Source organism: Equus caballus, chromosome 6 (genome assembly GCF_041296265.1).
Source record: "Equus caballus isolate H_3958 breed thoroughbred chromosome 6, TB-T2T, whole genome shotgun sequence".
In the NCBI taxonomy this organism is placed as follows: Eukaryota; Metazoa; Chordata; class Mammalia; order Perissodactyla; family Equidae; genus Equus; species Equus caballus.
The window spans coordinates 24,998,777-25,010,945 of NC_091689.1; the positions used below are offsets into that span (position 1 = coordinate 24,998,777).

Genomic DNA, 12,169 nt, shown 5'->3' on the forward strand with positions numbered 1-12,169 from the left:
AGGGCCGAGGGGAAGCATGTGGCCCCTGGGGGTCGGGTTAAGGCACCCGAGCCACCATTCCCAGGTGTGGGGTAACTGGTGCCTTGGCCACACACACACTTGGGACTCATGTGCACTTCTTGGGGATGCACCCAGCCTAGTGAAGGCTCTGAGAAATCGTGCACTAACAGGCTAGGTAACCTGTAAGACAGTATCTGCCGAGTCTATCTGAGGACCCCTCCTTCCCCAATTCACCTCCTGCAAGCACTTGTAGCCTCTGGGACTCTGGAGACGGAGGCCCAGGCAGCTGTGTGCAAAGGTGTCGGCCAAACCTGTGCCTGTCCCCATCCTTTCCCAGCCCAGCTACGTGCAGGCTCGCCCAGGCCCCTGCCCACCCGACACTTATCATTACGTGGGGCGGATGGATTTCTTTCAATGAAGTCTTGAAGCTTCATCTTCAAAGCACGATGATTTAAAATACATTACGAGGGGTTCCAGCCATTTCCTGAGGAGTGTTATTCTGCAAAGGTTATTCTTTTCAATGACCAAACTTCTATGTTCTTTAAATAGTTTCCAAATGTCAGAAGAATGCTCTGCACTTCGCTGACTCTCCGCAGCCATTGATACTCAACTTTCAAAGACAGGCTTCTGTTCTAAATAACACCGCACCGTTATGCACGGACACAGCCATTCTCATGCAACTATTCTGGACCTGCTCCTCTAGCCGGAGAATCCATTCACTAAAATGGAAGGTGACAGCCCTCAAAGGAGAGTCTTGAGGTTCCTGAGCTTTTCAAGAGGATGATGATGTCCTTGTCAGGCTGGTCCACAGCCTGCGCCCCTGAGGACCAAAGGCGATTTGGGCAAAAGCACTCAGCTTATTTCTCTTCAAAATGTGATGATTTGGGTTTCAGGACTAGGTAACCAGATCTGGGAGGGAAGATGGACTGACCCTTGGTGTGCTTTGAAGGGTCTTTGTGCTCTGCTCTCCTCCTGCATGACCCCAGGGTTCACAAGGTCCTGTGACATCCTGTCCAGAGCGAGGGAGAGGGCCCCAGCCCCACCGCAGGACTCTACACTGCCACTGCCCCCAGAGAACCCGACAAGACCTTCACTGCTTCAGGAACGAAATCTTCCACCTCCTGGCCACAGCGTCCCAGGGACCAGTCTGGGACGGTCAGGTGGGAGCCTGAGTTCCAGAAGCATGAGGCTCCATGGGAGCGCAGCTCGGACACGCAGCGCAGCCGAGAGCAGGTCCCGCCGGGGGCAGAGCAGCAGGGCACTGACTAATGCATGAGCAGGAACCAAGGAAGGAGCGAGCACCCACTCTGAGCTTTCTTAAAGACCTAGGACAATGCAGAGGCCACTTCTTACAGACACTTAAGGTGGACAGACTGGGGGTGGCCAATTCTGGGTACACCGTGGCCCTTTAGACGCCACGGGGCTCAGGGCGCAGCACTAGGTGCCAGGGGCACCCAGAGCCCGCGAGGGGGCCACCCAGGCAGGGCTGGGCCAAGGACGGCACGGAAGACCTTCCCCGACACAAGTCCCCACCAATGAGAAGCTTGTAAGAGTCAGGAGGCGAGCAACACAGAAGTGTTATTTGGTTGAAAAACAAGGAAAACAATGTAAAGCGTCTACTTCTAGTTAAGAATGAGTTCTAACCTTTCAAAACACCATTACACAACCTAAACGTTAACTCACAGTGACTTCTGGGAGAAGCAGGGTGGCCTTCCTCACTTGCTTCATCACCCGACCCGCACGTTCCCGCCCACACTCTGGCTCCTGGGGTCTCTTTGCCTCCCCAACACCCCAGGACTGCAGCTGTCCCCCGCAACGGAGAGGGTCCACAACAGCCAGGGCGGGAAGGCTGGACACCCCCTTCCCTGCCCTCCTGCCAGAGGGCATCACGGAGAACAAGTGAGAGAGGGCAGTCCCTACAATTAACCCTGGCTTACTCATTCCCTCATCACTCTGACGGGCTCCCCGCTGCACCCAGCTGGACTTGCTGAGATTGCCCACTGTCCCCGTGCTGGGCAGCATCCTGTGCGGACGTGAAGGTGGGCGCTGGCCGGCCTTTGGGGCTGGATCTGGACTTCACGCCCGGGAGGGGCTGCCTGGCTCAAGGCCCCAGGTCTGCGTTCCCATTTACCTTCATTTGCCAACTAAATCCTGCCTCGCAAAGGGCGCTGGCTGCAGGGCAGTGCGAGTCCGAACCTTTTCAAGTCTGGCCAAAAATTTGCCCTGAATTAAGAGATTGCAGCCTATTTACAATACGAAATAAAATAACTCTAGGAGGGCTTGGTGGTGGTATGAATAAACGCCATTTATTCTCTTTCTGACGGGATAATTTTCAAAGCGGCGATTTCTGTAAAGACTCAGGAAGAAAACAATTTTGTTTCATTTCCATAACAGAATCCAGACCTCGAGCTTCACCCTCGATCTGTAATTACGCACACGCTGCCGCTGTGCCGTTTCAGCCGCCACGCTTTGTGGTCCACTCGGCCCTGTCCGGCCCCTCTGTGACCGGCTGCAGTGTTTCCCGGGCTGCGGGACCTCGAGGGCCAGCAGATGGCGGGGAGGAGGCGCGGCCTTGCCTTCAAATTGCAGGTCTCTCTTCTTGCCCCTCACCCCGCCCTCATCCAAGAGGAGGGGAGCCGAGGGGAGCGCCCTCTTTACTAATGAGAAGCTCTGGCTGTGGACACCTGACCTTCACTGCGCCGAGGGAGGAGCAGATGCCCAGACTGGAATGTCCTTCATAGCTCAGCCCACGCCAGGGTCAGGGAAAGCCTGAGTCCCCTTAAGCATCTACCTGACCAGATCTGCTTAAAAGCATCATCGCTCATAGAGGAGCAGCAAACACAAGCCTGCAAGAGGCTCTGCAAGCTGCACGTGGTCCACACACAGCATGCTCCATCCTGCACTCAGAGCTCTACGGGTGGGTGTGGGTCGGCAATTGGATGCAGGATCACAGACACCTACAAAGTGATGGATTCACGACGTGGGTTGAGATGAGCTGACTCTTGCCCTGCAAGCTAGGAGAGACCAGCCTGCACACCAGGGTCTGCTTCCTGAAGTGAGCCGTGGGTGCCAGACGACCTTCCCCGAGGAAGGTGCCCGGGTCCAGCCATCAAAACGCTCCCAGGCTCCCAGGGCCTTTGAAGCCACACGTGTGAGCGGTGGGGCCGCCCTGCCCGGCAGACCCTGTTTATGGAAAACACCTGGCAGCAATTATCCACTCTGCAGAGAGCCAGGCAGCGATTTCTGCGACCACTGGGACCCCGAGAACAAACAGGACATTATTTACACATTAAAGAAATACTTACCCCGACACCACCACAGGGCAGCCTGACAAACACCGAAGTGAGTGAGCCTGCGGGGAGAAGGAGAGCCGAGGTCAGGAGGGCAAGGTCACACGGTGCCCGGCCTGGCGGAGCCCAGCGCGGGCTCTGCAAACACGGCGGTTCCCTCATGGCACGCTGGCTCTTGTGCAGTACGCACGACATGTCCACGTCTCACAGGTCAGTTGCCCTACGCGAGTAGCCTGCTGCAGGGGCGCCTATGGCGGGACACAGCCCTGCGAGACCCCTCATTCTCCATGGCAACAGCTACTCCTCACGGCTGGGGAGGCACCCATGGGCGGCTCCTGCTTCCAGCTGGAGCGCATGCAGCTGGTATGGAACAACCTGTGCTTCTGAGAGGCCGCATCTGGAGCAAGGGTCACTGTCAACAGACCTGACCTGGCTCCTCAGTGAGTGCCACTGGCGGCCCTCCTCTCCTATGTCCTGAGGCTCCGGCAGCCCTCCCCAGCTACAAAGGAGGCAGAGAGGCCCAGAATTCAACACCTGTGGTCAGCCCTTTAGACACAGAGGGATCTTTTGGGAATGTGCGGGCCCCATCCCATTTACAAACGTTCAAAGGTCACTGAGGTGGTGCACAGCTAAGAACCTGCACAGTGTTGAGGCTGGCCATCCAGGAAGGCCTGCTCAGTCCCATGGCACAGGAGCAGGCTCCCCCTCCCACAGGGCTCAGGCCTGTGCCCTGGAGACAAGGCAGGACTGTCTTCTTCAGGAGTGGCCACAAGAGCCTCCCCTGCTGCCTGGCTCTCGGGCGGGGCCCTGGCTGCTCCCCAGCTCCCTCCCGCCTGACTCCGGGGCCCCCAGACTTTTCCTGGCAGGTTCTTTCATCCAGTTCAGAACCCACTTTCTGGACCTGGCAGGGCTGTGCCACTGTGGGGAGGCCCCACTCCCACTGCCACCCACTGCCTGGTCCAGAACACTGGCTCCTGTCGGGATGCTCATGAATCCACACTCCTGGGGCCCCAGGAAGAAAACAGCCCTTGGGGTCACAGGGCCTGGCCTGACTCTTGTCTGGAAAGCTCAGCAGCAGGGGGCCTCGATGAGAACTGAGTTTCCTCGTGTGTCAATGAGAATACTACTTCCGCATCACAGAGTGCGTGGGGGGAGTGAGGGCGATGATGGCAAGAGCCCAGGAGAGCCGCTGGCACAGAGCAGCTCGGTAGCACCATTCACTTCTAAACCGAGGAGTGATGTGTCTCTGCGTAGGAGTCCCTGCCAGGCCCCTAGTGCAAGGCCCGGTGCACAGGAAGGCGGGTGCAGGGAGGGAGGGCAGCGGGTGACACCTTTAGCCCTGTGTGGAAGGTCCAGAGGCCCCGGGAAACTCCTTGAAAAGGTAAACAGTGTCCTCACATGGTTGAGAGAAACCAGCAGGCTGATGGTCTCGGGTCTGCTCGGATGCTGCAGGTGCCCCCTCTTCCAAACAAGCACCCTTCTTCAGGGGCGACCGCGAGTTTCACGGGGGTCTGTGCTGTGTCTCCACACTGGCCTGGGTATTCCCGAGGGTCTGTCTCTGCCCACCTCATCCTGGCTCCAGCCCCAACCACACCAGGCACTGAGCCTTAAGGGGCCGCATCAGGGACCAGGCTCTGGCCTCGCAGCTTCCTGCCACTCTCAGCTGGTCACCTCGCCTCCCACAGGTGCTCTCATGTGAGCTCACACTGAGGGCAACAGCACACACCACAGCCACGCCCTTCCCTGCCACCTCTGAGGTGCCTGAGCTTGTGGTCCCCAGGGTCTGCTTCTTCCTGCGCCCCACCCGCTCTGCTCCATGCCACATCTCACCGACCATCCACTGCCTGGATCCGTGGCTCCCGACCTTCATTCCCACTGCTGCATGTGGACACGGGGCACATTCTAACATCAGTTAAGCTGCTGCTCGATGGAGCCACATGGCCTCCAGCCCTTGTCCCTGAGAGGCTGGGCACGTCCACCTTGCTCTCCCTTGTGCCCCTACTGCCAGCCCACAGCCAGCAATGAGCAGATCTGCAAGTGGACAGTGTGCCGGCCAGCAGGGAAATGACATGCCAGGATGGCGGCTCCTGAGGGGCTTGGGAGGTGGGAGGTGCCTGTGGGAGGTGCTGGGGCCACGGCAGGGGAGCCGACAGGAGGGAGAGGACAAGCTGGTGGAGTGTGAGCAGAGCAAGGAGAGAGGGGTGTGGGCGCCAAGCCTCATATTGTTCTGTAACTGATTCACCTAATGGCCATTTCATCAACTGAATCACAGCGCACGTGCCACTCCCTGCTGGGCCCACCTTTCAGAAGTGGTAAATGGCCCTAGGTGACCACTGGGGCTAACAATGGCTTCGTGATGGCTCCTTCTCAGATCACTATCCCAACACACAGGAACACGACACTGGGGATTTAAAGAGCTTTCTACCAAATAATTCAAGAGCTAGTGTACATGAATTCATATACATCTGTGTGCGCGTGTAAATATGAGGGAAAGGGGGCTCTGCAAAGAGACTGGATTTCTATTTTTGATTATACCCAATAATGTCTACATTAAAACCACAAATCATCTGAGTAGTTTGAGTTTGCTCACTATCCAGCAAGCAAAGACCAAAACAATAAGAAAAGGGTGGGCGATCACGTGTTTAAGCACGGAAGCTGATGTTGGGTGGGCGGCAGGCACGTAGCTTGGAGGCTATTCCGGTCACCGAGGTCCTGAGGGGTCCAGGGCGGCTCCCAGGACAGCTGATCTCCTCCTGCCCCAGCACCTCGGCCCAAGGCCCTGCTCCAGGGTGTCCCATGTTGGCCTTCTGTGGTTTGGGGTCACCATCATTTAGGCCGGGCCACAAAACCTCCAGGCCGAGAGATGGGGGCCCATGAATGAAGGACCACCCTTGCTTCTCCAATCTCAGAGGGTCGGCTGACACGCAGGCTGGGGGCTGACGGGCGTGGGGAAGACCCTGGTTCCTCTTCTGTAGCTACTACTGCCCCTCACACTGCTGTGAGCAGAGGGGTCCTCTTGTGACCCTTGACCTGAGTATCACCAGGCACTCACGCGGTGCCCCCGCCCTCCTCAGCTACCAGACCAGGCCCCTTTCCAGGTCGCTGCCATCAGAAGACAAACCCCCAACTTCCAGGAATGTCCAGGGTGGGGATGAACCTGCCCCCTCAAGTGTCTGCTGCCCCCTCAGCCAGCCTGGCCCATCTGTGTGTCGCGGCTCTAACTACACAGGCCTTTCTGCATAGGGCTTAGAAATTTGTGGATTCGATTAAAAGAGGAAGGGAACTCACACAGTAGTGTTTAACCACCTAATTAGGGTTATGGTAACGACATCTAAGGTAATCACCAGCTATTACTCTGTCTGGAATACTCAGACTGACGGTAATGAAGCTTCTGGGTTAGGACAATCCTCAGAAATTTAAAAATAGACCTCAAGTGGGGAGAAGGTCACTGATTAGGTATCCTCACAGCAATGGGAACAGATTTTAAAACCCTAAGTTTAACAGAAAAGAAAAAGGAAATAGAATGATGCATAGTGTCATTGACGTAAATTAAACACTCACACTCTCTCACGATAATATACATTTCACAACAACATACGCGGCTAACAAAATGAACACTAAATGCACTCACATGGCTGCCACGGGGAGAGGAGTGAGGTATGAAGATGGAAAAATGTTTCGAGAAAGAAACCAGAGATGAGAGAGGGGGCTTCCAGGGACCAGCGATGTCGGCCTGAGCTGACAAGAGGGCGCGACGTGGCCCCACCACGGCCCATGAGGCAACTGAAGGTCCATCAATTGTTGGAAAGCTCCAGGCCCCCCGCACACCCACCGTTTACTGTTCCCTAAGGACTCCCGCACATCCAGTTTCTCTTTCATTTCTCCTCATCTGTCCTAAGCCTAGGTGGAAACCGGCCTAACAACCTAGTCCACCCTCTGGCCGAACTCAAGCCCACCTCTGATGTGGAAACAGTCCTCCAGATGACTTGAACCTTCCACCCTGTTGGATTTCACGAGTTTGGAAGACTGAAGTCTCACAGGGCTCTTGGTAGTGGGTTGACCACCAAGCGGCCCTTTAAAGAGGGACAGGAAGTGTTGGGGGAACCGGGAAGAGCCCTCACCGTTACACAGTGCGGGTAGCCGGTGGAGCTGCACATTGCTCAGGGGAGAGCCCACGCTTGATGCCTCTCGGTGACTGTGGGGACCACTCTCCATTTGGGGCCATCCAGCAAACTGCCAGCGGCTGCAGGAGTCAGAGGTTCCCGGATCTGTGCCCCGGCAGCACCAGGGACATCACGGGACACAGTCTCCTCTGCAGTGCTGGAGAAACCATTCTAGGCACCCAAGGCTCCTCCCTGGAACGAGTGACATTTCCTGGAGGATCCTGGAGCATCCCGGGGACTGGGTACTCTTATACTTTGTGTAAGCAGAGGACCAAAGTGCCTGTGAGGTCACAGCTCCCAGGACAAGATGCTGGAGGGAGTCTCGGGGTTACACTCTGGCGTCAGCTTTCCCGAGGTTCCGAGTGCATCTTGGGGAACAGGGCTCAGGACAGGACGAGTATCCTGCAGGGCTGTGGACCAGGCCCAGGAGGTGGCTGGGGGAGGGGGGTAAGCGACGCTGGGTATCCTTCTTAGCCCACCATGACCTACCTCTGCTGCTAGAGGGTGGGAGACCTGGGTGAGTGAAGTGCACCCCCAGATGATCCAGGCAGCAAGGCCTGGAGGGAGGAGCAGGAGCTACATTGCTAAGACAAGAGAAAGCCAGAGGAGACCCTGTGACAGGCCTCTGAGCATCCTGAGCCGGTCAGCATGGTGGCCCAGCAGCATCTGACTTCTTGGTACAGACAGCCCAAGAGGCAGGCTCTCAGCCACACTGTTCTGGATGTTTCTACATGGGGAACACAACCACCTCCTAGACTTGCCTTTGCCATCCTATAGGGGCTGGCCTCCGTGATTGCTGTGGCCTGAATGTTTGTGACCCTGCAAATTTTACCTGTGGGAATTCTTGTGCTCAATGTGATGGCATTAGGAATTGAGGCCGCTGGAGGTGATTAGGTCATGAGAGTGGAATTCTCAGGAATGGGATTAATGTCCTCACAAAGAGACCCCACAGAGCCCCCTTCCCTATTCCACCATGGAAAACACAGCGACAAGTCTGTGACCTGGAAGAGGTCCTTGCCCACCATCCTGGCACCCTGGCTTTGGCCTTCCAGCTTCCAGAACTGGGAGCCATAAATTTCTGCTGTTCATAGGCCCCCCAGTCTGTGGAATTTTGTTACAGCAGCTTGAACGGACAAGACAGGGGTGGACCTCCTGCCTGTGGCCCAGAGTGCCTCTCTCCTCTTCTTTTGCTTTGGTGGAGCATGTCCCCCAGCAGCCTGAGAGAGGGTGCGGGAAAGGCGACATTCCTGAGACCCCACATGTCTGAACGTGCCTTGATTTCACCGTTATGCTGGACCGATAGCCTGGCTGGGTAAAGACTTCAGGCTGGCGAGAATCTTCCCTCAGAGCTGGCAAGACCTTATGCTGCTACTGAGGAGCCTGAGGTCGTCCTGGTTCCCGAGCAGACCTGGCTGTCTCCGTGGCATCCGGCAGCATCTGCTCTTGTCCCCACCTTTCTGCGATTCCCCAATGACTCCCGGCGTGGGTGCTCACAGCCCACGGCTTGTCCTTCAGCTCTCGGACCTGCTCACGATTCCTCCCTGATGCTCACTTCCCTTTCTCTCCACTTTCTCCAGACATTCCTGCTCTGGGCCCCACGTGCCTGGCACACTCCATTCATTTGCTTATTCTTCCTCTCCCATTTCCAGCTCTTGTCACGTTTTTGCTGTGCTTTCCAGGGGACTGACTCAACTCACCAGCCAGCCTGAGGATTCTCCATTTCTCCAATCGTGTTTAATGTGACTTTCTCTGAATGTTCTGTCTTCTTCCTTTTCCAGTGCACCTGTTCATGCTACATGGATGTAACAGCTCCTCTCCTTAAGGGTAGTGATGATAGTTTTGGTTTTCTTTTATGAAATGAATGAAACCTCAACTAAATTAGAGTCGGGAAGTCCTGTCGGGGAAGCTCTCATGCATCGTCAATTACTCCAATCAGGAAGAGATTTTTGCTGGCATCTCCCCAGGAAGGCGTTCATTACTTTACTACTCAGCAGGAGGAAAGAAGATTTTTCTCCCCTTCCGGCAACAGCCCAGCCAATGAGAAATGGCCACACTCAGCCAATGAGAAGTGGCCACCACCCTGAACTGCTACTCGCCTCCAATGAACCTTAGTTCTAAGCAACCCCTCCCCACTCCCCCTTTTCCTGTATAAAGCAGTTCCCTTCCTTGATACTCTGGGTCTCCCTATGGTGCACCACAGCATGCACATCCCAAACTGCAATTCTTCTGGTTGTTCCTGAACGAACTTGTTTGTAGGTAAAACAACTGACTAATTTACTATTTTTTTTTGAGGAAGATTAGCCCTGAGCTAATATCTGCTGCCAATCCTCCTCTTTTTGCTGAGGAAGACTGGCCCTGAGCTAACATCTGTGCCCATCTTCCTCTACTTTATGCGTGGGACGCCTACCACAGCATGGCTTGCCAAGCAGTGTCATGTCCGCACCCGGGATCCGAGCTGGCAAACCCCAGGCCGCCAAAGAGCTAAGCTAAGCACCTTCCCAGGTGTGGCTAATCCTTGGTTGCCCCTCGAGAAGAAGAGGGAGCATCTAAGAGCTGCTGGAAGTTTCGGGTACATGGTGGGCTTAGGAATTGTGAGCTTCTCTGTGGGGGATCTTGGGGGGCTGTTGTCCGGGTGCCCGCGATGTCAGCTTCTTTTGGGCTGCTCATTCCTCAGGAGGGGGATCCTATCTCTGCCTGGGGGTACAGGTCAGCGTGCCAGGAGCAGGGAGGGGGGTGGGAGGGAGGCTGGTGCCATTGCCCTGCCCTGCGCCTGACGTCTGTCCCAGACCAGGGTCCCTGTGCCTTCTCTCTCCAGGGCTGTGAGGATGGGAAAACATAGGGACGCAGGCCTCCCAGACCCCGTTGGCACAGACCCCTGTCTGAGCTCCACCCCAGGTCTGGCGTCTCTGCAGTTGCCTTTCCTGAGCTGTCTGAGTTGGTGGCCTGAGTCAGGCGGTTTCTGTCCCCAGTGCTGGCTCAGGAGTCCGCTTTCTGACATCTGCTGTACAGCACTGCTGTCCACCTGCTCTCCAGCCTCTAGGTACTCCTGCTGCTGGAGCCTGTCCTGTCTCCCCAGGCGCCAGTGTTTATGTCTTTTAAAAGCCCTGTTACTACAGGGCAGTGGGGCGTCACCAGCCAGCCTGGGAGACAGCCGACATGGTTCCTCACAGCCCCACCAGCTCCGCGCTCTCTGAGGGCAGGAGCCACTTCATCCCCATCGGGGGGCTCAACCCCTTCAGGACGTCCAGCACAGAAGATGTGCTCCCTGAGTGAACGAGTGTGTGAATGAAGGAAGGCCACCCTGCAGCGGGACCCCGTGAGGTTCACGGCCGCCCAGCACAGGGCCTGGCACAGATCAGACCTTCCCAACGTCTCCAGAGAAAGGAGAGAAACAGCACAGAGACCACCCGTCTCCTCTGCCCTGCCGGTCACCACAGGGTCTGTGCCTCCCGGACCCCTTCTGCCCGTCTTGACTCAGGCTCGGGGGAGCCGTGGGGGCTTCTCTCCCCAGGGGGTGAAGGCAGAGATCGGGGAAGGAAACCACAGTTGGTGACTGTCCTGGTTCAAGGCGGCTGGGAAGCTGGGGGGGAATTCTACCCAGGCAGGCCCTGACTGGGGTGGGGTGCACGTGGAAGCCCGAGGGGCCCTGCGCGTCTGTCAGGACCTCCTGCCTCTGCGGAAGACCCCCTGTGGCCAGACTCTCACGACCTGCCAAGCAGGAGAGGCCTGTGAGGAAGTTCTTTCCCAGATCTCCCCTATAAAGCCCCTATTGTGGGGGCTGCCTGCCCGCCCGCCTGCCTCACCCCACAGAGAACACTCTCTAGGCCACCTCTTGCCTTTCCCCCAACGAGTCTTAAAGTGGAGCTCAACTGATCCAGGCCCACAGTCGGCCCGGGCTGGGCGGCACAGATCGGGAGCTCCAAGACCCCGATCTAAACTCTGTGACTGAAGATTCTGCAAAACCAGTGGCTCTCGGCCCCACCTGACATGAGGCAAGCACCCAGTGGCCTCGTGAGTGCTGAGGGTGAGAATTTCTCCGCGAGCCCTCACCTTAGAACCTGGCCCGGGCACCGCGGGGGAGGGCCATCCCTGCCCTGGATGGTACTTCCACGACCAGGCGCAGAGCAGCCTCAAGCGAGCACAGGGCTGGAAACACAACCTCGGGCGGTAAAGGTAAAGAAGGCCTTGAAATACCTAGAAGTTTCTTACTGTCCAGTTTCTGCCTGTTGAGGGGGTTTGTGCCGTAGAGCAGGGTGTGCGCCTCTGAATGCACCGTCTGCAGCTCCTCCAAGGTGGCCTTCCGTCCACGGATGCACTGTGGGGACACAACGCAGAGGATGCTCACCTCTCCCCCGTGGGCTCCCAGGAAAACCACGAGCCGAAAGGAAACTGAATTTTACATGTGTACAAGCACAAAATTATTTGCTTATTGCAAAATAAAAGCAAACATCATCCAATAGAACATTTTAAAAATGTTTTAAAAATATTTTAGAGGGTTTACACTTTAATTATAACTTTGAAAAACATTTAAAAAGATAATTCCAGCCTTCAATGCTTTAACCCCCACTGTCACCCAAATGATCTGGCATCAAATGATTACTTTGCTTTCCAACTGCTGGGGCCTGGTCTTAAAAGAGAGGGGAACTGCCAGGGCAAGGGAGCCCCTCACTTAGGTCTCATCTGGGGGAAGCTGGGACGCAAGTTTCCTGAGCATCG

The 12,169-nt window shown here is 56.2% G+C and overlaps 1 protein-coding gene across 12 annotated transcripts in view; it reads right to left on the minus strand.

Moving 5' to 3' along the window:
* The window catches only part of HDAC4 (histone deacetylase 4), a 327,295-nt gene that overhangs the window by 36,239 nt on the left and 278,887 nt on the right, over nt 1-12,169 (minus strand). For 9 of the 12 annotated variants that reach the window (XM_070269644.1, XM_023642723.2, XM_070269641.1 and 6 more), the window contains 2 exons: nt 11,648-11,768; nt 3,306-3,352 (listed from right to left, as the gene is read on the minus strand). In XM_070269644.1, the coding sequence (XP_070125745.1) occupies nt 3,306-3,352; nt 11,648-11,768 (168 nt within the window). The remainder of the gene's footprint in view (nt 1-3,305; nt 3,353-11,647; nt 11,769-12,169) is intronic. The other 3 variants (XM_023642725.2, XM_023642724.2, XM_070269645.1) reach the window with 1 other exon arrangement.